Source organism: Stegodyphus dumicola, chromosome 6, assembly GCF_044657685.1.
Source record: "Stegodyphus dumicola isolate Sdum_Otavi_A_Nest chromosome 6, ASM4465768v1".
In the NCBI taxonomy this organism is placed as follows: domain Eukaryota; kingdom Metazoa; phylum Arthropoda; class Arachnida; order Araneae; family Eresidae; genus Stegodyphus; species Stegodyphus dumicola.
In genome coordinates this window covers 89596259-89622893 of record NC_140773.1, presented here as the reverse complement: position 1 = coordinate 89622893, position 26635 = coordinate 89596259, and the positions used below count along the sequence as shown (strand labels likewise).

At 37.8% G+C, this 26635-nt stretch overlaps 1 protein-coding gene across 1 annotated transcript in view; it reads right to left on the bottom strand.

Annotated features, from left to right (window-relative positions):
- Positions 1-5808, bottom strand: part of LOC118195230 (uncharacterized) — a 33605-nt gene extending 27797 nt beyond the window's left edge. Inside the window, exon 1 of the mRNA XM_085818660.1 lies at positions 5651-5808. Within this exon, the coding sequence (XP_085674786.1) occupies positions 5651-5705 (55 nt within the window). The 5' untranslated portion in view covers positions 5706-5808. The remainder of the gene's footprint in view (positions 1-5650) is intronic.
- Positions 5809-26635: the final 20827 nt, after the last annotated feature.

Sequence of the window (26635 nt, the reverse complement as noted above, 5' to 3'; positions counted from 1 at the left end):
AATTGATTCATATTAACGTTGCATATGGGAAAACCATGCATACCAACTACACAACGCGCCAGTTCACACTGGATCGATCCCAAACCAGGTCGAACTACCAGTTTTCAGTGTTTTTGACTATTCGGTGAATAGAGTGACTGTTTAAGGAATCTTCGCATTTTCACCTACCGCTAAGATGTTTACACGCATTTCCATTAGAAAGCTCTTTCTTCCTTTTAAAATAAAAAAGGCTATAATTTTTCAAACATTTAATTTTGTTTTGAACGCATTTCAAGTTACTTTTCATTTTTTTTAATCGTTTCTTATACTACAGAGGAATTTTAGCCATTTTTTCTTTAAAAACCCCTTTGATACGTGATTAAGGCTTTGCAATTTCTGTTCTTTTCCCAAGTTCATTAGTTGATAAAAAAAAACTGTCAATTCACTCTCATATGTGTCATCTGATTTATTTTGAAAGCTCGTCTTTTCAGTTGGTGAAGCAAGAGTTTCGTCTACAACTTTCAACAGTAATTTTCCGTGGACTTTCGTAATCTTTTAAAATATCTGAAAGGAAATTTTCCAGTTTAATACCCTCTTGGGTAAAATCTGTTAATTGCAAATGTCAGCCTGAAAACAATATCCAAACTACATTGTATTTACTTATACCACTAAATAAAGACATAGTTTTAAAGTTAAATTCTGTACTAATTCTTCCTTGTTTTTAGATTTTGGCAATCAGCTTGAGTGCAAGTTTAAAATTAAGGCACTTGCAAATATAGGAACACATATAGAAAACAAAAACAAAAATAAAGAAAAAATGGCAGCAATTTGTGTTTAAATGAATATACATAAAACTAACATAAATACATTATAAAGAATTTGATTATAATTACTTTCAAAGAACAGAACCTATCCTTGCCCTAACAAGTTACAGAAGGGAAAACATTCTTTTAACTCTTTGTCAGGCGCAATACGAAAGTTAGATTTCAGACGCAATGTCTCTACAAGATTTGTATGGCAGTTATTTAAGTAGAACATAACGTGTAAGCGTACATTTTACATATTCAAAATAAATTTTTAATTTTAACACAGCTTATTACTACGAAAATAAAATATAATATTCAACAAAGCAAAAAAAAAAAAAAAAAAAAAAAAAAAAAAAAAATGAAATGTTTCAGATTTTAAATTACGTCCAAAGGGGCGTTTTTTTAACGTTTTGAGTGTTACCTTTATTTATTAAGTATCATGTTTTTTGCACTTAAACCATAAAATTCAGTTCAAGAGCAATATCGCAAAATAATGTTAAATTAAGCATATCTTTAGAATTTCCGATATACACAGTCTCGCGAGCTGGAGATAAAAGTATTTTTTTTTTCTATATAACGTTGCCATTTCTCGCTTTTAAAGTATTGAGTTTGTAAATCAAAAATTCGTTAAAGTTTTACAAAATATAAAATCTATAATAAAACAAATTCCAAATTTGGGATTTCAGATGCCCATATTCGCAGCAGGATTTCGTCATTCAAAATTCGATGGCTCTATATGTACCATTGTTTTATCACAATGCGAGAAATAGACAATCATTTATGCAGATTTTTCATTATTTAATTTCTTCAAATATAATGCAGGACTCTAACATTTTGTGGCAACAGTTTGAAAAGTGAACCGACGTTTATGAGTCCGACGCAAAATCGCAAAACGAAAACAGTAGTCCTTCAGGGACAAAGCCCCTTTGGACTAAAAAAAAACATGAAACTAAAACAAATAAAATTTTTAATGAATAGAAACAATGATAATTAAATGAAAAAATACCGAATTAAGAGTAATGAAATCATTCCTACATTTTATGTTTGAAATGTCTGAAAAAGTACTTTTATACAAACAAAAAAAAAAAAAAAAAAAATCTTTTGAATAACATTAAAAACAAATTTTATATTTTTTTAGATTTTTCGCAATGAATCTTGAGAGGAAGTTTGCTTTCAGGAAGTATTTTTTTTATATTTTTGTTACATCTCCAGAAATTTAGCGGTTAATTTTATAGCCTTTAAGAGCCGCTCAGACGATAGAGTGATTAGGGAAGCAAGTTGCGATACCAAAGGGCCCGGTTTCGAATTACGGAGAAGCCCTTACCCTTATAGGAGGCAAAGGTGGTCCACCTACTTAGGTACCTCCATAATAGGTGACCACCGCTTCTGGCCTTAGTAGTGGCCAACATCTGTGGACGGTTTGCGCCCGCCATGGAAACAAAAAATAGTTTTTAAGATGTAGAATTAACTATACCTTTTTTCAATTCCAGTTGGAGTTCAAATAAGCGCTGATTCCAATTTAATTGGGAAACTGATTAAGCGGTTACGATAAATCATCGAAATTATTGGAAAAAAGCAATACACAAGAAACTGAAAGTACTCCTGCTTATTTAGAAGTACTAAATAATATAAAACATAATTTCCTAATCGATCTGAATAGGAAGTTTAAAATATATAATTCGACAATATTTGGCGATGCAGTAGTGTTTTTCAGGTTTCATGAAATTAAAAAATTTCTTCAGAAGATTGGCTTGGCACTGGTAAAATTCGCCGGAAAGTTCATTACTGGCAATTAGAAACTAAGTTTTCCCTAATTTTTTTGGTTATCTATAGAATATTAACAGCTTTTTTTACTATTATACATTTTTAGGGGTACTTTTCCGTTTTGCCGGCGCAAGCGATAAAGTCGCCAGTAATGGTACAATCGAAGCCAAACGAAATATCCTCGCTTGTAAACTTTCACTCCTCATTTTCAAAAGAAGTCTCATCCATTTCTTATCAGATTGATTGTTTCTTTAAATACTGGCATACAATTACATAGAATTTTTACCAGATAGTTCAATTTTATGCCATTCGGAGGCGGTTATTAAGTGAATTAGGATGCAATCACACTGCTCACCAATGACGAAAATACAGAAAAGGCAAAGTCAAGGGTTAAATTCATCCATTCTGATGAGAATGCACTAGCGAAGTAAAGCGCTGCGATTTTACATAATTGAGTAAGCTATTCATAAGAATTGAAATAATTCTTGCATTTAAACTTGTATTCCAAATTAAGATTTAACTTAAAATTAATATAGATAATTACTGAGAGAATTAGATTTTTGTAGCTTAGTTTACGTGAGGTGAGATTACTTGGGGTCACGTGATATGAACCGGCGAATCAGGATGTTGCACCACGAAAGCATAGTAAATTCTTAAATTAATGTCCTTTTACAAATTTATTGTCTTTATTTATTGGCTTTTTTACAAAATTTAAAACGACATTAAAATGTTTATACTTTCAAAATAAAAAATTCTTAGAACTAACATTTGTCAAAATTTTTTATATTGTGTATATGTGTGTTTTCGCCAATAAATTCTGCTTGGCGAGATTTTCGCCGGCGAAACGGAAAAGTACCTTTTTAGGTAAGTAGATCCATATATATATAAATATTGAGAGTTCAAGATTTTAAAACTTTCTTTTTAAGATTCATTTAATACCGCTTTAAAGTAACTGTATTTAAATAATTCAAAATAGCATCTATATTTTTGCACAGCAAATAATACTGTTGCCAAGATAAAATACTTGACTAAAATCTTTATATTTTCATTACAGAATATTCTCTTCATAATTGTTTTCAGTTATTTCACAAGTAATCAATCAAAATGAATTCGTAAAATAAAATGATATCTATTATATCACTTAGCCAAACGCTATTGTTTGACCACATCTAAACAACAAAAGCAGAACCTGGTTTATCCGAACTGACTACAAATCGAATAATAAATTTTAAGGTAACCCAAGAGTGATTTTCGAGCATAAAGATAGAAATAAATATGTATTGCATTAATTCAGAAGTCAAACAACAAAAATCAGCGTTAATTTTCAAAATTTTCACAGGACTAGTTTCGATGGTTTTACCGAACCACCATCCTCAGCTGCAAAACCGCAAATGAACGAGATAGGAAATAATGATTAGATAAGATAAGAAAGCCTGGACAAGAATAAGCAAGTGGTGCCATCTATTGGTGAAACCAGAACTAAAACATAATTTCTTTAAAGGACAAAGGCAAAGATGGATTGGAATTAGGATCGTTAACAAGAACAGAAAGATTTTGCCTCTCGAAAATCCAGTTCTATAGTGGAAGATGTTTTTTGAATAATTTTGGCAGCAGAAAAATTGAAAGTGGGATTTTCAGACCAACAATGCTGAGCAACAGTAGACTTCTGTGTTTCCTTTTTTCTAACATATGCCTCATGTTCCTTGACGCGAAATTTTAAGGCTCTCTTAGTTTGGCCAATGTAAATTAAACCACACTGGCAAGGAATCCTATAAATACCCCAAGAATTCATATCCGGAATGGGATTCCTATTCTCCCATCAATAAAATTCCAAGTTCCATACTCAAGGACTCTCCCATCAATAAAATTCCGAGTTCCATACTCAAGGACCCCATTCCGGATATGAATTCTTGGGGTATTTATAGGATTCCTTTCCAGTGTGGTTTAATTTACATTGGCCAAACTAAGAGAGCCTTAAAATTTCGCGTTAAGGAACATGAGGCATATCTTAGAAAAAAGGAAACACAGAAGTCTTCTGTTGTTCAGCATTGTTGGTCTGAAAATTTTCAATTTTTCTTTTCACACTTTCAATTTTTCTGCTTCCAAAATTATTCAAAAAACATCTTCCATTGGAGAACTGGATTTTCTAGAGGCAAAATCTTTCTGTTCCTGTTAACGATCCTAATTCCAATCCATCTTTGCCTTTGGCCTTTAAAGAAATTAGTCTTTAGTTCTGGTTTCACCAACAGATGGCGCCACTTTCTTATTCTTGCCCAGGCTTTCTTATCTTATCTAATCATTATTTCTTATTTCGTTCATTTGCGGTTTTGCAGCTGAGGATGGTGGTTCGGTAAAACCATCGAAACTAGTCCTGTGAAAATTTTGAAAATTAACGCTGATTTTTGTTGTTTGACTTCTGAATTAGTACTTATTCGGCGTGCTATTGTCTCTTAATGTATTGCATTATTTAGCAAAAATATAAATTACAAGACACTGTAATATTGAGATCACTTGTTTTCATCATAAACTACATATTTATTTCTGAAAAATGAAAATATTAAAAAATTGTTTAAAAAAAATTTGAAATATCTTGATTCAAAATTCCTTTCGAACCTTTTATCTTCATTACTTCGGTGGAGTTCCAGCTAAGAGAACTCAGTTAAGCACAGTTTTGTTTTATTTACGAAAGAAAAAAAAAGTTATAATTTAAAGAAAATCTCTGAAAACTTTTATTTATTTTCTGTTTATACATGTAATGCACTCAATAAAATATTTTACTTTAGATTAAATTAAAATTAGTGTAGTTTTTTTTTTTTTTCATTTATTTATTCCAAAAAATACATCATGCTTTAATTATTTCGATGCATATATTACTAGTCTTAAATAAAACATATTATTAAAATAAACAAAAGAATATGCATGCGAAAACACAGTAAATTTCAAACAATATTCTGAAAATACATTTTTTGGGTACAACATATGGAAGGGAATATACAGCTCGGCAATTATTCAAATATTAATCAGTTATCGTTAGGAAAAGGAATTTAGAGTTCTTTATTCAAAACTCAATAAAAACATTTAGAAAAACGAAAGCGACTTACCTGCAAAAAAACACAGAAACGCGAATAATGTAATTGTGGCTTTAACTTGAGACATGTTTCCTCAGGTTTCAAAACGCCTTAAGCGGCTTATCGCTGAAAATTTAGCTTTTACATTAACGTGATAAGAAAGTTTTATCTTAGAATGAACATTTAACGCCCTTCGCTTTGTTATTTGATACAAACAGTTTTCAGGCTTTCAAGGTGTGACAGAAATATCTCTCTTCACGGAAGTGTTGCCAATATGACATCCTCTTTCTGATACGATTTGCTATTTGGGTAAATGACGAGACAAAACGAAATTAAAAATTTTGCTCATTTATTACAGAAATTTAAAAGAAAGAAAACTACAGTTATAAAGAAAAATCTAAAATATATGACTCATGTCTATTATCACACTCCATTAATAATTGTTTTTAATAATAATAATAATTGTTTTTTTCTCTAATAGCTGTTCTTTTTTTTTTTTTTTTTTTTTTCCGAACACAAAGCACGCGAGCACTGTCTGTCTCAGGGAAAGAATACTTTCTCTGAGATAGCCAGGGTAACGTTCTTGAGTTGCTACGCTAGCAACATAATATCCAGTAAGAAAACATAATGAAACCTTGCGCATAAAATATCCGTGTTTGAAGATGCATGCGCTTAAAATGTTTTTCAGTTATTTGACTAATAAAGTAATAAAGGATTTGACTAATAAAGTTCGTTGTTCTATCAAAATGGTGAGATTTCTTTAAAAACCTTCATTACAACAGACTTTTTCTTAGAAGAGACATTGTTAGCATTCACCATATGCATGGGTGAAACCTTGAAAACGCCGATGCATCTTGTCCGTTAGCTTGGAATCGAATCTAAAGTGAATTATCAGTATTCAGTTAACTATTCCGCCAAAGGTTTTGTAATGGTTTGAGTGAAGCAAATAAATCAGAGAATATAGCACTACAAAGACTTCTGTTGTATATGAGTAATATATCGGTAACATATTTGTTTAATACTACCTTTTCATTTAATCTGGGCTACTAATTCATTATTTTCAGAGGAAAGAAAGCCGACTTCATAAAGTATATTTTAAAGGGACTTGGTACCCCGAAACCGATGAAATTACCTATTTTCTAATTTTTGATAAAATAGATGTTTTAAAACTCTTACTATACTGAGAAAAAGTTTTGGAACTGTCTGACGATAATAAATGGTATAAAAAGACTTATATTCCTTTAAATACCACATCCACCTCAGTATTCATTTTCTTTTTTTTCTTAATCGTCACAGTTATTTATAAAAATCAATGTAGAACTAGAGAAATGTTATTAGATGTGACTGCAACTATCTGCAAATTCAGTTTATATGTGTAAAACTTATTGATTTTAAGTACTAAATGAAGTTCGAAAAAAAAAATATTTTTCCAATTTTGAATTTGCCGAATTTTGAATTTTACTATGTTGCTATGTTTGCTGAAGTTATATTTTTAAATTATACATCAAACCTATTTCAAACCAGAAATGTTTACGTTAAGGTAACACTATCCCATTGAGTTCGATGGTATTTTGTATATTTAATAGATATAGCTTCTCATATTTACTAATTATGTGCATGTGTACATTTGTTCGTAAGAGAATTTTATCTTATCACATCCTTTGATATATATTCCAAAATATTTTATGTGTCACTTAACCATGGCACATTTGATTTAGATTCAAAACTTTTGAAAACAAATTTAGGCTTAACTGCAGAACAAAGATGAGGAACGCCAACATGGCGGATTGTGATGGTGACGAGTTCTATGCAGCTCTGGACAATGAGCTTCAAAAGGTGGAATCGGCCATCGTATCGAAATGCAATATGAATCCGCAGATTCGTGATGATGCGAAGAAGGCTTTGGGTGAGATTAAAAGTTTGATTACTAGGTATGTTGAGCATGTTAAATCTGTAAATTTTCGTGAAGCTTGTAAAGAAAGCTTATTGAATTCAGTCATGCAAACGAAATCGTATGCTAATGCTGTGGCGCCATCTGTTGGGACAAATCAGACTGATTCAGATTGCCGTGTTTTTGTGAGTGCCCAAAACTGTACATCTGATGAAATTAAAAAGCTTCTTAAAGCTGAAATCAACCCTCGGAAACATAAAATTGGAATAGCAATATTCGAACAGTTCATAACAATAAAGTAATGGTGAAATGTGCTTCGGGATATGATAAAGAAAAACTGTTTACTGCTTTGCAGGAAGACTCATCTATTTTGAATCCCTCTATTCCAAGACGAAAATATCCTACAGTTTTACTTAAAAATGTGCCAAACAGCATTAGTAATGATGAACTGTTAAAAATTATTGAAGAACAAAATCCTGAAATTACCGTGAGTGAAGAGACTTGGAAAGACGTTAAAGTTCGCTTTACTTTAAAAAAGTTTCAACGTGAGAGAAGCGTGGTTATTGAGGTGCATCCTTCTGTGCGCAAGCGTATTTTAAATTTTGGGCGTATTAAAGTGATGTGGAATATGTGTAAAGCTGAAGATTTTGTTGTTTTAAATAGATGTTTTAAATGTTTAGGCTACCACAGAAGTCTTGATTGCAGAAATCCCTTGGCTTGTTATTGCTGCTCTGGTGAGCATAAGAGTTCAGAATGTGATAAAAAAGAAGTGCAAGTGTGTATTAATTGCATAAGATTTAATAAAAAGACGAAAAATGCAACTAAGAAAGTTGATGTAAATCATAAGCCATTTTCTGGAACTTGCCCCAGCCATACATTTATGATGAATCTTGCAGCTTCAAAAATTTATTATGGGTAAGTCCGACAATTTGTCTGTTTCTTTTGTACAAATAAATTTGCACAAATCAAAACTTGCTACTCAGCAACTTATTTTATATATGGAGGCAAATGACACTGATGTCGCACTGATTCAGGAGCCGCACTTTTATAAAGGTGTTCTTCCTGGCTTTCCAATAAAATATAAAGTTTACTATGATTCCGAAGCAGAAGTTGTCAAGTCTGCTGTTATTGTTCACAACCAGAATCTTTCTCCTTTTTTGGACTTAAATCATATAGTTTATAATACTGTTGTTTTAGATATAAAAATTAATGGATCTGACTTGACTATTTGTTCCGCTTATTTCGAGCCCCAAACTAATATTGACATAGAACTATTAAAAATTTCACAAATTTTAACGATGAAGAAACCATGCAATTTTTTATGTGGTATGGATTCGAATAGCAAATCAGCGATTTGGCATAGTCCTATTACTGATGCTAGGGGAACGAAACTTAGTGATTTTATTAGTGCGAATCATTTGTTTCTACTTAATGAAAATCGCGGACCTGCTTTCTGTTCAACGCAAGGCTCGAGTTATATTGACCTTACGCTTTTTAGCTTAGGACTGCTGCCATACGTTCAAGGTTGGGATATCTCTGAGGAAGATTCTCTTTCTGACCATAAAATGATTATCTTTGAACTTGTTTTATGCCGTCCGATTATATCTTCTAATTTGTGTACTTTTAATTTAAAAAGAGCGAACTGGTTTTTATTTACTGAACTTTGTAAGAGAGAATTGTGTAACTTGAATATCCTTCTTAACAGTTGCTCTGATTGTATTGCATTAGAAAATGTTGTAAACAGACTTTCTACCGTTGTTTTTAATTGTGCTTTACTTTCAATTCCGATGAAGAAAAGTAAGAAGAATGGGGTTCCTTGGTGGTCTAAGGAAATTGATTGTTATAGAAAGCATGTAAATGCTGCTAGGCGTAGATTCCAGAGAGAAAGAAACTGTCTTCTTAAAAATATTTATAAAATTAAATATTTCGAATTGCGGCATAAGTACAAGGCTAAATTAGCTAATGCTAAGCTTGAGTCGTGGAGAAATTTTCTATCAACTATTACTGTTCACAATGTCTGGAAATCTATATATAAGTATGGGGTCAAGACCAATTTTGCGAAAAGGATTGAGATTTCGGGAATTAAACTCCCGGATGGCAGTGTTACTTCGAGTTTGAGTGATACAATTGTTGCTATAATGACAAAGAATTTAACAAGAGATTATGCGCGTGATGATAAAAATTCTCATAGAACTATGCGCACTGAGTCTGATGGACCTTATATTTCTTTTATGGACTGTCTGTTCTCTACTTCAGAAGTTAACAGTGTTATTAAAAATCTCAAGAAGAACAAATCACCTGGGCTTGACTCTCTTTCTAATGAAATGATACAGCACTTTCATGCGGTGGATAGCACATTTCTACACAAACTTTTCAACCTTTGTTTACAATTAGCAGTTTTTCCAGCACAATGGAAGAGAGCTCGGGTTGTTTTGATTCCTAAAACGTTAGATACGAGAACCCCTTATCTTGATAATATTAGATGCATTAGTCTTTTGCCTACTTTGGGAAAATGTCTTGAAACTCTCTTCATTAACACAATAAATTGGTATTTGAGACAAAAATGCTTTTATAATGATTCTCAGTTCGGATTTACTCCTCGGAAGTCCGCTGAAGACGCCATTATTCGCCTTTGTAATATCTTCCAGTGTGCAAAGAAAATGAAGTATACTACACTTCTTATTTTCCTGGATTTCAAAGGAGCTTTTGACAATGCTTGGTGGCCATCTATCTTAAAAATTTTAAAAGATGCTGGTATACCACATAATATCTATTTGGTGGTCGTGTGTGCTTAATGCATGATATAACTAAAGGAAATAAGAGTAGACAATCTCCTATAACAAAAGAATATATTAAATACTAAATTACAATTTAAATTACATTGCAGAGATCAACACAGAGCTCGGAACACAGTTCGTGCTAGCGTCGCGTACCTTGTCCGACGAGAAGTCTGAGTGAGTAAAGATGTTGCTTTGCTGCTCCAATTAAGAACTGGATTTTACACGTGGCGCCATCTCATGAATAGAAGTTGAAGTATCTGTCGGAACGCCACAGTACTCCCCCCCCCAAGTACCATCGGTACGTTATAAGTACTTTGGGTTAAATTTAACCTTTCTTCCAGATCTGGTAGTTTTAGGTTGCTCTTTAACGGGATGTAAGCTTTCTTCCGGGAGTGATGTTGATGGGGAAGTTGTTGGATCTTGCAATCCTGGTTTGAGACGATCGATTCCAATCACTGATTGTTTGCCATTGCAGATGATGGTGAAATGTTTCGGTGTTCGTTTGACAACTTTGAATGGGCCATCATATGAAGGTGTTAAAGTTGGCTTAATTGCATCGTTGCGCACGAATACGTGCGAAGATGTCTCAAGCGCAGGATGTACAAAATAGCTTGGCTGGTTATGCGAAGATGCTGGGGTTGGCGAGATCTTGCTCATGGTCTCACGTAAACGTTGAAGGAATGTTGGAGGGTCGATTACTGGAGTAGATTCCGGGTGAAAGAATTCACCTGGCAGACGGAGGGTTGCACCATATAACATTTCAGCACAAGTGCTACCAATGTCTTCTTTGAATGCTGCGCGAAGACCAAGCAAGACTAGGGGTAAGGCTTCTGTCCAGTGTGTGCTACTGTGGCACTTCAGACCTTGTTTGAGAGATCGGTGAAAGCGTTCCACCATCCCATTTCCAGATGGATGGTATGGTGTTGTGCGAATATGGCGAATGCCAAGAAGAGAGGTGAGTGATGCGAACAAGTGACATTGAAATTGTCGGCCTTGGTCAGTAGTGATGGTGGTAGGCATGCCAAATCTTGAAAGCCACTGGGAGATGAATGCTCGAGCTACAGTTTCAGCGGATATATTTTCAATAGGAATGGCTTCAGGCCATCTTGTGTACCGATCAATACAAGTGAGGAGGTAAGTGTAACCATTTGAAGGAGGCAATGGGCCAACCAAGTCTAAGTGCACATGATCAAAGCGTCTTGCTGGAAGGTTAAATTGTTGAATGGGGCTGTGAGTGTGACGGGATACTTTACACCGTTGACATCTAATACATGAACGAGTCCATTCTGTGATGTCTTGATTCATCGCTGGCCAGACAAATCTGTCTGCGATCAGCTTTTTGGTGGCACGGATTCCAGGATGTGCCAAATTGTGCAAGGCATTAAACACTTCACGTCTAAAATTGACAGGAATATAGGGACGTATTCTATTGTTCTCTATGTCACAGTAAATTTTAAGCGTTGGATCAATGTGCAGCGGTTGTAACTGAAGGGAGGTTTGTGGATTTGAGATTAAGTTCTTGAGTTCCTCATCATGCAATTGAGCTTTTGCAATTTGAGAGAAATCTGGGGTAGTGAGGTTGATATTGTTTACCCGAGACAAGGCATCAGCGACACAATTATCAGTACCAGAGACATATCTGATATCTGTACTAAACTGGGCGATGAAATCCAGATGTCGAAGCTGACGAGGAGAACATGAGTCAGAGTTTTTTCTAAAAGCGAAGGTTAATGGTCGATGATCGGTGAAAATGATGAAGTCGTGTCCTTCCAAGTTGTGCCGGAAGTATTTAACAGCACAGTACACAGCAAGTAGCTCTCTGTCATATGTGCTGTATTTCCTTTCTGCAGTAGTAAGTTTTCTGGAGAAGAATGCCATTGGGGAAAGTCCTTTAGTGGTATGGGCTTGAAGCACTGCTCCTATGGCCGTGTCAGATGCATCTACCATTATAGAGAGCTGATCACTAGGTGAGTGATAAGAAAGTGTGGCTGCATTTGCCAGATCGTGTTTGCATTGCACGAATGCTGCAGATCAAGATTCAGTCCAAGGGACAGCTCGTTGATTATTCGTTGATCATTTTTTTTGCTATTCTTCAGGAACTCATGTAGGCAGGCTTGTGTTTTTGCGGCATTTGGCAGAAAGCGTCGGTAGAAATTTAACATTGCTAGAAAACGCTTCAGTTCAGAGATGGTTTTGGGCTGGGGTAGGTCGTTAATTGCTTTGACTCTTTCCGGTAAAGGTTTAACTCCGTTCTGGGTGATAAGACATCCAAGAAAGGAAACTGAGGGTTGACCAAGTACACATTTGGATGGATTTAGTTTTAATCCATGATCTTTAAGGCGATTGAAAATCTGACGCAGATGTTGAAAATGTTCTTCCGCATCTGTAGATGCAACCAGGATATCATCAAAATATGGGATGCAGAAATCGATACCAGACAGTACTTGGTGTATGAAACGCTGAAATGTTTGGCCAGCATTGCGAAGGCCAAATGGCATATATAAGTACTCAAAGAGACCAAATGGTGTAGTCACTGCGGTCTTAGGCACATCTTCAGCATGCACTGGGATCTGATGATATGCTCTGGCAAGATCGAGGGTAGAAAATATGTTTGTTCCATGAAAAAGATGGGTAGTCTTGGATATGTGAGACTGGATATCTGTCAGGGACTGTGACGGCATTAAGTCGACGATAATCTCCACACGGCCGCCAGTCACCATTAGACTTTTTAACCATGTGAAGTGGACTGGCCCATGGACTTTTAGATGGGCGAATGGTTCCCTGTGCTAGCATGAATTCAAATTCTTTGCAAGCAGCTTTTAGCATCTCTGGAGAAAGACGACGAGGCTTGGAAAATACAGGTGGGCCATGTGTTTCAATGTGATGATACACTTCTGGCTGATGAGTATGCTGCCCTGATTTAGATGGGTTTAAAATGTCAGGGAATTCTGCTAATAACCGATGAAACCGTGTGCTGCCCGATAAAACACTTATGTTGGTAGGTACGTTTGATACGTGAGAAGCTTGGCCCTGTGATGTCAGCTGAGTTGTAGCATCAATTAAGCAATTATTCTTGACATCCACTAGAAGGTGGAAATGTGTCAAGAAGTCGACACCAATAATTGCTTGAGTTACATCCGCAATAATAAAAGGCCAGTTGAAAGTCCGGCGCAAGTTTAAATCAAGTGTCAATAGTTTGGTGCCGTAGGTTGCAATTTGGGTACCATTGGCTGCATACAGTACAAGTTTATTAAGTTGGTGAGCATTTGTTTTAGTTCTCGGGAGCACTGATATGTCAGCTCCGTATCTACTAGAAAACATAACTGAGTTGAACGATCAGCCAGTACTATTCTGTCGATGTGGCGGACATTCTGTTGGCCAGCAGAAGACCGCCCATTTAGTTTCCCTCTTGTACAAAAGTGCATGGAGGGGCACACTTGCGAGCCGAAATTCATATGATAAAAGCATTTGCCACTTGTGGGTTCTTTGTACTGCGTTCGAGTATTATGACGAGATTGACTCCTGCTTCGGGCACGAAATTTATTACGTGGGCCCTGATTTGATCGATTGTATCTCCGTGAAGCATGAAGACTTGTAGAGAGTTCAGATACTCTTTTGGTCAATTCAGCCACTTTTTGTTCGAGGGATGAACTGGAAGGTGCAGCATTAGCAGCACTGACATAAGCTGGAGTAACAAGTTCATTAATTTTGTCAGCCATTGCTGCTAAACGGGTTAGATCTTCATTGGAAGCAGCGAGAATTATTTGTATGTTATTAGGGAGATGCGAAAGCCATAGTGACTTCAACAAGTCGTCACTAAAATGGCTTCCTGCCAGATCACGCATTCGTGACAGCAAGTATGAAGGTCGCTGATCTCCAAGTTCAAGTCCTTGTGGTAAAGTACGTATTTTTGAAGATTCACTTTCTGAATAGATTTCAATGAGCCGCTGTTTCAGTTTGGAGTATTTATCACAATCAGGTGGTTTGAGAATTAAGTCATGCACTGAATTCAGAATATCAGACTCAATTGCTGCAACTACGTGGTTGAATTTTGTAGAATCCTCACTAATGCGAGCGATAGAAAATTGTGCTTCGATCTGAGCGAACCACAATGAAGGGTTATTTTTCCAGAAAGGCGGTGGCTTCACCGCAACGCGTGTGATTTGTGGCTCTGGTGGAATATCGTCGGGCATACTGATAGATAATTTTCACTTTAATTAATAAACACTTATCAACACAAATATTGTAGCAAGATGATACACTATTGATATTTTGCCATAACAATAAATATTTTAAAAATGCATAAAAAATTTACGTAATGATACACACACAAATAATACAGGGTCAGCAATTACACACACAAATAATATTTTACCGAAATGCATTTGAAAAGAAACCCCTATTTGAGAAAAAAAATGATGCGTTCATTTTGTATTGCGCACACACAATATCACCACTTCACACTGTTAAGGCACTTTCGAAGGAAAAAGGAAATCACTCCTGTAGCACATGGGAAAAAAATTCACTACTTTCGAACACTGGGGGAAGAATTTTGCCGTAGCACGTTGCAGAAAAATTACTGATGTAGCACATTTAGCGAAAATCACTATTGTATCACATTTGTCACAAAAGTTGAATGATCGAAGAATTATTGCACGACTGGCGAAGTCAGCGGAACGGAACAGATCACATTGATGATTTGCTGAAGCTCCTTGCGATGATATGCACGACTTTGAAAAAAACACAAGCAATATATATCAATACTTCTAGAAATAATTGAAGGGGTACGTTGTAGCATACGTTTAATGTCCATATTCGTTGTTATTTTTAGTCAGTTCTTCAGAATGCCTTGGATGCACGTGGCTTAGGGTCGTTGAAAATCCATTGTCAGTAGCGTGCTCAGTCAAAAGGTCACCACTTTTGGTGGTCGTGTGTGCGTAATGCATGATATAACTAAAGGAAATAAGAGTAGACAATCTCCTATAACAAAAGAATATATTAAATACTAAATTACAATTTAAATTACATTGCAGAGATCAACACAGAGCTCGGAACACAGTTCGTGCTAGCGTCGCGTACCTTGTCCGACGAGAAGTCTGAGTGAGTAAAGATGTTGCTTTGCTGCTCCAATTAAGAACTGGATTTTACACGTGGCGCCATCTCATAAATAGAAGTTGAAGTATCTGTCGGAACGCCACAGTACTCCCCCCCCAAGTACCATCGGTACGTTATAAGTACTTTGGGTTAAATTTAACCTTTCTTCCAGATCTGGTAGTTTTAGGTTGCTCTTTAACGGGATGTAAGCTTTCTTCCGGGAGTGATGTTGATGGGGAAGTTGTTGGATCTTGCAATCCTGGTTTGAGACGATCGATTCCAATCACTGATTGTTTGCCATTGCAGATGATGGTGAAATGTTTCGGTGTTCGTTTGACAACTTTGAATGGACCGTCATATGAAGGTGTTAAAGTTGGCTTAATTGCATCGTTGCGCACGAATACGTGCGAAGATGTCTCAAGCGCAGGATGTACAAAATAGCTTGGCTGGTTATGCGAAGATGCTGGGGTTGGCGAGATCTTGCTCATGGTCTCACGTAAACGTTGAAGGAATGTTGGAGGGTCGATTACTGGAGTAGATTCCGGGTGAAAGAATTCACCTGGCAGACGGAGGGTTGCACCATATAACATTTCAGCACAAGTGCTACCAATGTCTTCTTTGAATGCTGCGCGAAGACCAAGCAAGACTAGGGGTAAGGCTTCTGTCCAGTGTGTGCTACTGTGGCACTTCAGACCTTGTTTGAGAGATCGGTGAAAGCGTTCCACCATCCCATTTCCAGATGGATGGTATGGTGTTGTGCGAATATGGCGAATGCCAAGAAGAGAGGTGAGTGATGCGAACAAGTGACATTGAAATTGTCGGCCTTGGTCAGTAGTGATGGTGGTAGGCATGCCAAATCTTGAAAGCCACTGGGAGATGAATGCTCGAGCTACAGTTTCAGCGGATATATTTTCAATAGGAATGGCTTCAGGCCATCTTGTGTACCGATCAATACAAGTGAGGAGGTAAGTGTAACCATTTGAAGGAGGCAATGGGCCAACCAAGTCTAAGTGCACATGATCAAAGCGTCTTGCTGGAAGGTTAAATTGTTGAATGGGGCTGTGAGTGTGACGGGATACTTTACACCGTTGACATCTAATACATGAACGAGTCCATTCTGTGATGTCTTGATTCATCGCTGGCCAGACAAATCTGTCTGCGATCAGCTTTTTGGTGGCACGGATTCCAGGATGTGCCAAATTGTGCAAGGCATTAAACACTTCACGTCTAAAATTGACAGGAATATAGGGACGTATTCTATTGTTCTCTATGTCACAGTAAATTTTAAGCGTTGGATCAATGTGCAGCGGTTGTAACTGAAGGGAGGTTTGTGGATTTGAGATTAGGTTCTTGAGTTCCTCATCATGCAATTGAGCTTTTGCAATTTGAGAGAAATCTGGGGTAGTGAGGTTGATATTGTTTACCCGAGACAAGGCATCAGCGACACAATTATCAGTACCAGAGACATATCTGATATCTGTACTAAACTGGGCGATGAAATCCAGATGTCGAAGCTGACGAGGAGAACATGAGTCAGAGTTTTTTCTAAAAGCGAAGGTTAATGGTCGATGATCGGTGAAAATGATGAAGTCGTGTCCTTCCAAGTTGTGCCGGAAGTATTTAACAGCACAGTACACAGCAAGTAGCTCTCTGTCATATGTGCTGTATTTCCTTTCTGCAGTAGTAAGTTTTCTGGAGAAGAATGCCATTGGGGAAAGTCCTTTAGTGGTATGGGCTTGAAGCACTGCTCCTATGGCCGTGTCAGATGCATCTACCATTATAGAGAGCTGATCACTAGGTGAGTGATAAGAAAGTGTGGCTGCATTTGCCAGATCGTGTTTGCATTGCACGAATGCTGCAGATCAAGATTCAGTCCAAGGGACAGCTCGTTGATTATTCGTTGATCATTTTTTTTGCTATTCTTCAGGAACTCATGTAGGCAGGCTTGTGTTTTTGCGGCATTTGGCAGAAAGCGTCGGTAGAAATTTAACATTGCTAGAAAACGCTTCAGTTCAGAGATGGTTTTGGGCTGGGGTAGGTCGTTAATTGCTTTGACTCTTTCCGGTAAAGGTTTAACTCCGTTCTGGGTGATAAGACATCCAAGAAAGGAAACTGAGGGTTGACCAAGTACACATTTGGATGGATTTAGTTTTAATCCATGATCTTTAAGGCGATTGAAAATCTGACGCAGATGTTGAAAATGTTCTTCCGCATCTGTAGATGCAACCAGGATATCATCAAAATATGGGATGCAGAAATCGATACCAGACAGTACTTGGTGTATGAAACGCTGAAATGTTTGGCCAGCATTGCGAAGGCCAAATGGCATATATAAGTACTCAAAGAGACCAAATGGTGTAGTCACTGCGGTCTTAGGCACATCTTCAGCATGCACTGGGATCTGATGATATGCTCTGGCAAGATCGAGGGTAGAAAATATGTTTGTTCCATGAAAAAGATGGGTACAGTCTTGGATATGTGGGACTGGATATCTGTCAGGGACTGTGACGGCATTAAGTCGACGATAATCTCCATACGGCCGCCAGTCACCATTAGACTTTTTAACCATGTGAAGTGGACTGGCCCATGGACTTTTAGATGGGCGAATGGTTCCCTGTGCTAGCATGAATTCAAATTCTTTGCAAGCAGCTTTTAGCATCTCTGGAGAAAGACGACGAGGCTTGGAAAATACAGGTGGGCCATGTGTTTCAATGTGATGATACACTTCTGGCTGATGAGTATGCTGCCCTGATTTAGATGGGTTTAAAATGTCAGGGAATTCTGCTAATAACCGATGAAACCGTGTGCTGCCCGATAAAACACTTATGTTGGTAGGTACGTTTGATACGTGAGAAGCTTGGCCCTGTGATGCCAGCTGAGTTGTAGCATCAATTAAGCAATTATTCTTGACATCCACTAGAAGGTGGAAATGTGTCAAGAAGTCGACACCAATAATTGCTTGAGTTACATCCGCAATAATAAAAGGCCAGTTGAAAGTCCGGCGCAAGTTTAAATCAAGTGTCAATAGTTTGGTGCCGTAGGTTGCAATTTGGGTACCATTGGCTGCATACAGTACAAGTTTATTAAGTTGGTGAGCATTTGTTTTAGTTCTCGGGAGCACTGATATGTCAGCTCCAGTATCTACTAGAAAACATAACTGAGTTGAATGATCAGCCAGTACTATTCTGTCGATGTGGCGGACATTCTGTTGGCCAGCAGAAGACCGCCCATTTAGTTTCCCTCTTGTACAAAAGTGCATGGAGGGGCACACTTGCGAGCCGAAATTCATATGATAAAAGCATTTGCCACTTGTGGGTTCTTTGTACTGCGTTCGAGTATTATGACGAGATTGACTCCTGCTTCGGGCACGAAATTTATTACGTGGGCCCTGATTTGATCGATTGTATCTCCGTGAAGCATGAAGACTTGTAGAGAGTTCAGATACTCTTTTGGTCAATTCAGCCACTTTTTGTTCGAGGGATGAACTGGAAGGTGCAGCATTAGCAGCACTGACATAAGCTGGAGTAACAAGTTCATTAATTTTGTCAGCCATTGCTGCTAAACGGGTTAGATCTTCATTGGAAGCAGCGAGAATTATTTGTATGTTATTAGGGAGACGCGAAAGCCATAGTGACTTCAACAAGTCGTCACTAAAATGGCTTCCTGCCAGATCACGCATTCGTGACAGCAAGTATGAAGGTCGCTGATCTCCAAGTTCAAGTCCTTGTGGTAAAGTACGTATTTTTGAAGATTCACTTTCTGAATAGATTTCAATGAGCCGCTGTTTCAGTTTGGAGTATTTATCACAATCAGGTGGTTTGAGAATTAAGTCATGCACTGAATTCAGAATATCAGACTCAATTGCTGCAACTACGTGGTTGAATTTTGTAGAATCCTCACTAATGCGAGCGATAGAAAATTGTGCTTCGATCTGAGCGAACCACAATGAAGGGTTATTTTTCCAGAAAGGCGGTGGCTTCACCGCAACGCGTGTGATTTGTGGCTCTGGTGGAATATCGTCGGGCGTACTGATAGATAATTTTCACTTTAATTAATAAACACTTATCAACACAAATATTGTAGCAAGATGATACACTATTGATATTTTGCCATAACAATAAATATTTTAAAAATGCATAAAAAATTTACGTAATGATACACACACAAATAATACAGGGTCAGCAATTACACACACAAATAATATTTTACCGAAATGCATTTGAAAAGAAACCCCTATTTGAGAAAAAAAATGATGCGTTCATTTTGTATTGCGCACACACAATATCACCACTTCACACTGTTAAGGCACTTTCGAAGGAAAAAGGAAATCACTCCTGTAGCACATGGGAAAAAAATTCACTACTTTCGAACACTGGGGGAAGAATTTTGCCGTAGCACTTTGCAGAAAAATTACTGATGTAGCACATTTAGCGAAAATCACTATTGTATCACATTTGTCACAAAAGTTGAATGATCGAAGAATTATTGCACGACTGGCGAAGTCAGCGGAACGGAACAGATCACATTGATGATTTGCTGAAGCTCCTTGCGATGATATGCACGACTTTGAAAAAAACACAAGCAATATATATCAATACTTCTAGAAATAATTGAAGGGGTACGTTGTAGCATACGTTTAATGTCCATATTCGTTGTTATTTTTAGTCAGTTCTTCAGAATGCCTTGGATGCACGTGGCTTAGGGTCGTTGAAAATCCATTGTCAGTAGCGTGCTCAGTCAAAAGGTCACCACTTTTGGTGGTCGTGTGTGCGTAATGCATGATATAACTAAAGGAAATAAGAGTAGACAATCTCCTATAACAAAAGAATATATTAAATACTAAATTACAATTTAAATTACATTGCAGAGATCAACACAGAGCTCGGAACACAGTTCGTGCTAGCGTCGCGTACCTTGTCCGACGAGAAGTCTGAGTGAGTAAAGATGTCGCTTTGCTGCTCCGATTAAGAACTGGATTTTACACGTGGTGCCATCTCATGAATAGAAGTTGAAGTATCTGTCGGAACGCCACAGTACTCCCCCCCCAAGTACCATCGGTACGTTATAAGTACTTTGGGTTAAATTTAACCTTTCTTCCAGATCTGGTAGTTTTAGGTTGCTCTTTAACGGGATGTAAGCTTTCTTCCGGGAGTGATGTTGATGGGGAAGTTGTTGGATCTTGCAATCCTGGTTTGAGACGATCGATTCCAATCACTGATTGTTTGCCATTGCAGATGATGGTGAAATGTTTCGGTGTTCGTTTGACAACTTTGAATGGACCATCATATGAAGGTGTTAAAGTTGGCTTAATTGCATCGTTGCGCACGAATACGTGCGAAGATGTCTCAAGCGCAGGATGTACAAAATAGCTTGGCTGGTTATGCGAAGATGCTGGGGTTGGCGAGATCTTGCTCATGGTCTCACGTAAACGTTGAAGGAATGTTGGAGGGTCGATTACTGGAGGAGATTCCGGGTGAAAGAATTCACCTGGCAGACGGAGGGTTGCACCATATAACATTTCAGCACAAGTGCTACCAATGTCTTCTTTGAATGCTGCGCGAAGACCAAGCAAGACTAGGGGTAAGGCTTCTGTCCAGTGTGTGCTACTGTGGCACTTCAGACCTTGTTTGAGAGATCGGTGAAAGCGTTCCACCATCCCATTTCCAGATGGATGGTATGGTGTTGTGCGAATATGGCGAATGCCAAAAAGAGAGTTGAGTGATGCGAACAAGTGACATTGAAATTGTCGGCCTTGGTCAGTAGTGATGGTGGTAGGCATGCCAAATCTTGAAAGCCACTGGGAGATGAATGCTCGAGCTACAGTTTCAGCGGATATATTTTCAATAGGAATGGCTTCAGGCCATCTTGTGTACCGATCAATACAAGTGAGGAGGTAAGTGTAACCATTTGAAGGAGGCAATGGGCCAACCAAGTCTAAGTGCACATGATCAAAGCGTCTTGCTGGAAGGTTAAATTGTTGAATGGGGCTGTGAGTGTGACGGGATACTTTACACCGTTGACATCTAATACATGAACGAGTCCATTCTGTGATGTCTTGATTCATCGCTGGCCAGACAAATCTGTCTGCGATCAGCTTTTTGGTGGCACGGATTCCAGGATGTGCCAAATTGTGCAAGGCATTAAACACTTCACGTCTAAAATTGACAGGAATATAGGGACGTATTCTATTGTTCTCTATGTCACAGTAAATTTTAAGCGTTGGATCAATGTGCAGCGGTTGTAACTGAAGGGAGGTTTGTGGATTTGAGATTAGGTTCTTGAGTTCCTCATCATGCAATTGAGCTTTTGCAATTTGAGAGAAATCTGGGGTAGTGAGGTTGATATTGTTTACCCGAGACAAGGCATCAGCGACACAATTATCAGTACCAGAGACATATCTGATATCTGTACTAAACTGGGCGATGAAATCCAGATGTCGAAGCTGACGAGGAGAACATGAGTCAGAGTTTTTTCTAAAAGCGAAGGTTAATGGTCGATGATCGGTGAAAATGATGAAGTCGTGTCCTTCCAAGTTGTGCCGGAAGTATTTAACAGCACAGTACACAGCAAGTAGCTCTCTGTCATATGTGCTGTATTTCCTTTCTGCAGTAGTAAGTTTTCTGGAGAAGAATGCCATTGGGGAAAGTCCTTTAGTGGTATGGGCTTGAAGCACTGCTCCTATGGCCGTGTCAGATGCATCTACCATTATAGAGAGCTGATCACTAGGTGAGTGATAAGAAAGTGTGGCTGCATTTGCCAGATCGTGTTTGCATTGCACGAATGCTGCAGATCAAGATTCAGTCCAAGGGACAGCTCGTTGATTATTCGTTGATCATTTTTTTTGCTATTCTTCAGGAACTCATGTAGGCAGGCTTGTGTTTTTGCGGCATTTGGCAGAAAGCGTCGGTAGAAATTTAACATTGCTAGAAAACGCTTCAGTTCAGAGATGGTTTTGGGCTGGGGTAGGTCGTTAATTGCTTTGACTCTTTCCGGTAAAGGTTTAACTCCGTTCTGGGTGATAAGACATCCAAGAAAGGAAACTGAGGGTTGACCAAGTACACATTTGGATGGATTTAGTTTTAATCCATGATCTTTAAGGCGATTGAAAATCTGACGCAGATGTTGAAAATGTTCTTCCGCATCTGTAGATGCAACCAGGATATCATCAAAATATGGGATGCAGAAATCGATACCAGACAGTACTTGGTGTATGAAACGCTGAAATGTTTGGCCAGCATTGCGAAGGCCAAATGGCATATATAAGTACTCAAAGAGACCAAATGGTGTAGTCACTGCGGTCTTAGGCACATCTTCAGCATGCACTGGGATCTGATGATATGCTCTGGCAAGATCGAGGGTAGAAAATATGTTTGTTCCATGAAAAAGATGGGTACAGTCTTGGATATGTGGGACTGGATATCTGTCAGGGACTGTGACGGCATTAAGTCGACGATAATCTCCACACGGCCGCCAGTCACCATTAGACTTTTTAACCATGTGAAGTGGACTGGCCCATGGACTTTTAGATGGGCGAATGGTTCCCTGTGCTAGCATGAATTCAAATTCTTTGCAAGCAGCTTTTAGCATCTCTGGAGAAAGACGACGAGGCTTGGAAAATACAGGTGGGCCATGTGTTTCAATGTGATGATACACTTCTGGCTGATGAGTATGCTGCCCTGATTTAGATGGGTTTAAAATGTCAGGGAATTCTGCTAATAACCGATGAAACCGTGTGCTGCCCGATAAAACACTTATGTTGGTAGGTACGTTTGATACGTGAGAAGCTTGGCCCTGTGATGTCAGCTGAGTTGTAGCATCAATTAAGCAATTATTCTTGACATCCACTAGAAGGTGGAAATGTGTCAAGAAGTCGACACCAATAATTGCTTGAGTTACATCCGCAATAATAAAAGGCCAGTTGAAAGTCCGGCGCAAGTTTAAATCAAGTGTCAATAGTTTGGTGCCGTAGGTTGCAATTTGGGTACCATTGGCTGCATACAGTACAAGTTTATTAAGTTGGTGAGCATTTGTTTTAGTTCTCGGGAGCACTGATATGTCAGCTCCAGTATCTACTAGAAAACATAACTGAGTTGAACGATCAGCCAGTACTATTCGGTCGATGTGGCGGACATTCTGTTGGCCAGCAGAAGACCGCCCATTTAGTTTCCCTCTTGTACAAAAGTGCATGGAGGGGCACACTTGCGAGCCGAAATTCATATGATAAAAGCATTTGCCACTTGTGGGTTCTTTGTACTGCGTTCGAGTATTATGACGAGATTGACTCCTGCTTCGGGCACGAAATTTATTACGTGGGCCCTGATTTGATCGATTGTATCTCCGTGAAGCATGAAGACTTGTAGAGAGTTCAGATACTCTTTTGGTCAATTCAGCCACTTTTTGTTCGAGGGATGAACTGGAAGGTGCAGCATTAGCAGCACTGACATAAGCTGGAGTAACAAATTCATTAATTTTGTCAGCCATTGCTGCTAAACGGGTTAGATCTTCATTGGAAGCAGCGAGAATTATTTGTATGTTATTAGGGAGACGCGAAAGCCATAGTGACTTCAACAAGTCGTCACTAAAATGGCTTCCTGCCAGATCACGCATTCGTGACAGCAAGTATGAAGGTCGCTGATCTCCAAGTTCAAGTCCTTGTAGTAAAGTACGTATTTTTGAAGATTCACTTTCTGAATAGATTTCAATGAGCCGCTGTTTCAGTTTGGAGTATTTATCACAATCAGGTGGTTTGAGAATTAAGTCATGCACTGAATTCAGAATATCAGACTCAATTGCTGCAACTACGTGGTTGAATTTTGTAGAATCCTCACTAATGCGAGCGATAGAAAATTGTGCTTCGATCTGAGCGAACCACAATGAAGGGTTATTTTTCCAGAAAGGCGGTGGCTTCACCGCAACGCGTGTGATTTGTGGCTCTGGTGGAATATCGTCGGGCATACTGATAGATAATTTTCACTTTAATTAATAAACACTTATCAACACAAATATTGTAGCAAGATGATACACTATTGATATTTTGCCATAACAATAAATATTTTAAAAATGCATAAAAAATTTACGTAATGATACACACACAAATAATACAGGGTCAGCAATTACACACACAAATAATATTTTACCGAAATGCATTTGAAAAGAAATCCCTATTTGAGAAAAAAAATGATGCGTTCATTTTGTATTGCGCACACACAATATCACCACTTCACACTGTTAAGGCACTTTCGAAGGAAAAAGGAAATCACTCCTGTAGCACATGGGAAAAAAATTCACTACTTTCGAACACTGGGGGAAGAATTTTGCCGTAGCACTTTGCAGAAAAATTACTGATGTAGCACATTTAGCGAAAATCACTATTGTATCACATTTGTCACAAAAGTTGAATGATCGAAGAATTATTGCACGACTGGCGAAGTCAGCGGAACGGAACAGATCACATTGATGATTTGCTGAAGCTCCTTGCGATGATATGCACGACTTTGAAAAAAACACAAGCAATATATATCAATACTTCTAGAAATAATTGAAGGGGTACGTTGTAGCATACGTTTAATGTCCATATTCGTTGTTATTTTTAGTCAGTTCTTCAGAATGCCTTGGATGCACGTGGCTTAGGGTTGTTGAAAATCCATTGTCAGTAGCGTGCTCAGTCAAAAGGTCACCACTTTTGGTGGTCGTGTGTGCTTAATGCATGATATAACTAAAGGAAATAAGAGTAGACAATCTCCTATAACAAAAGAATATATTAAATACTAAATTACAATTTAAATTACATTGCAGAGATCAACACAGAGCTCGGAACACAGTTCGTGCTAGCGTCGCGTACCTTGTCCGACGAGAAGTCTGAGTGAGTAAAGATGTCGCTTTGCTGCTCCGATTAAGAACTGGATTTTACACGTGGCGCCATCTCATGAATAGAAGTTGAAGTATCTGTCGGAACGCCACATCTATAACCTTCTTAAAAGCTTCTTGAACGAGAGGACTGCTGAGCTTCAACTTGGGAACGAAGCTAAGGTTTATTCTCTAGAAAAAGGCTGTCCTCAAGGCTCTGTATCCGGACCTACTCTTTGGAACATAATCATAAATGATCTTTTAAGTCATCTCGACGGTTGTTTAAAAATTGCGTTTGCAGACGACTTACTATTAATTTTCCAAGGAAGGATTTTGAATAACATTCTTTTGAGAGCACAAGAAGTTCTAGATTTTGTCTCCAGTTGGGCGATTTCTCATAAACTCACTTTCAATCCTTCAAAAAGTAAAGTTATGCTTGTTCCCAGTACGTTTGATGAACAAAATATTGCTTCTTTGATGCTCGATAATTCTCCGTTGGAATTTGTAGAAAATGTTAAATATCTTGGTGTCATTCTTGACCAAAAACTAACATGGAAAAAGCACATTGAATTCCTTTCTGCTAAATGTGAAAAAATTATTAATGGCTTTCACCGAATTGCCAAAAATACTTTTGGAGTAAGCTACGATGTTAAGAAACTCATGTATAAGCAGTGTATTGTACCTTTCATTTCGTACTGCTGTCGTGCTTGGGGACATGTTCTTGCCAAGAAGGTTAACAAAAGAAATTTAAGAAAGATTCAACTGAGAATTCTTCTTCGTATTATTAGTGGTTATAGAACCTTAAGCTATGAGGCTACTTTTGTTCTTGCAGGAGTTCCGCCTATTGATTTTGAAATTGCATATAAGAATAATATTTTTGAGTCATTGGCAACTCATGCTTCGGAAGACTGTATTAATGGAATTGTCCCCTTCACTGATCTTCCTCATCCCGCTTCTTTAGAACCCATTAATTTCTGCGATTATAAAGAGACTGCTGAAATAAATTTTCATATGGTTTTCTTTACAGATGGCAGCAAGATGAACAACAAGGTTGGCCTTGCATTTGTTCTTTTTGAAGGCAATTCCGAGATTTGTTTTCTTAGACACCGTATACGGAATGAATGTACAGTTTTTCAAGCAGAACTTCTGTGCATTTATCTTGCCATCAAGTGGATCCAGGATCATGGGACAGCATCCTCAAAGTACCTTATTTGTTCTGATTCTCTTTCTTCTCTTCAACTTTTGAACAGTATTACCAGCTGCGATAAATTAGTTATCGAAACCCTAGTAACTGTTAGTTCACTTAGAATTAGAGGTATTGATATCTGCTTTACTTATGTGCGTGCTCATCATGGTTTCTACGGAAATGAAAGAGCTGATTTCTTAGCTAAAGATGCCTTAAATTTA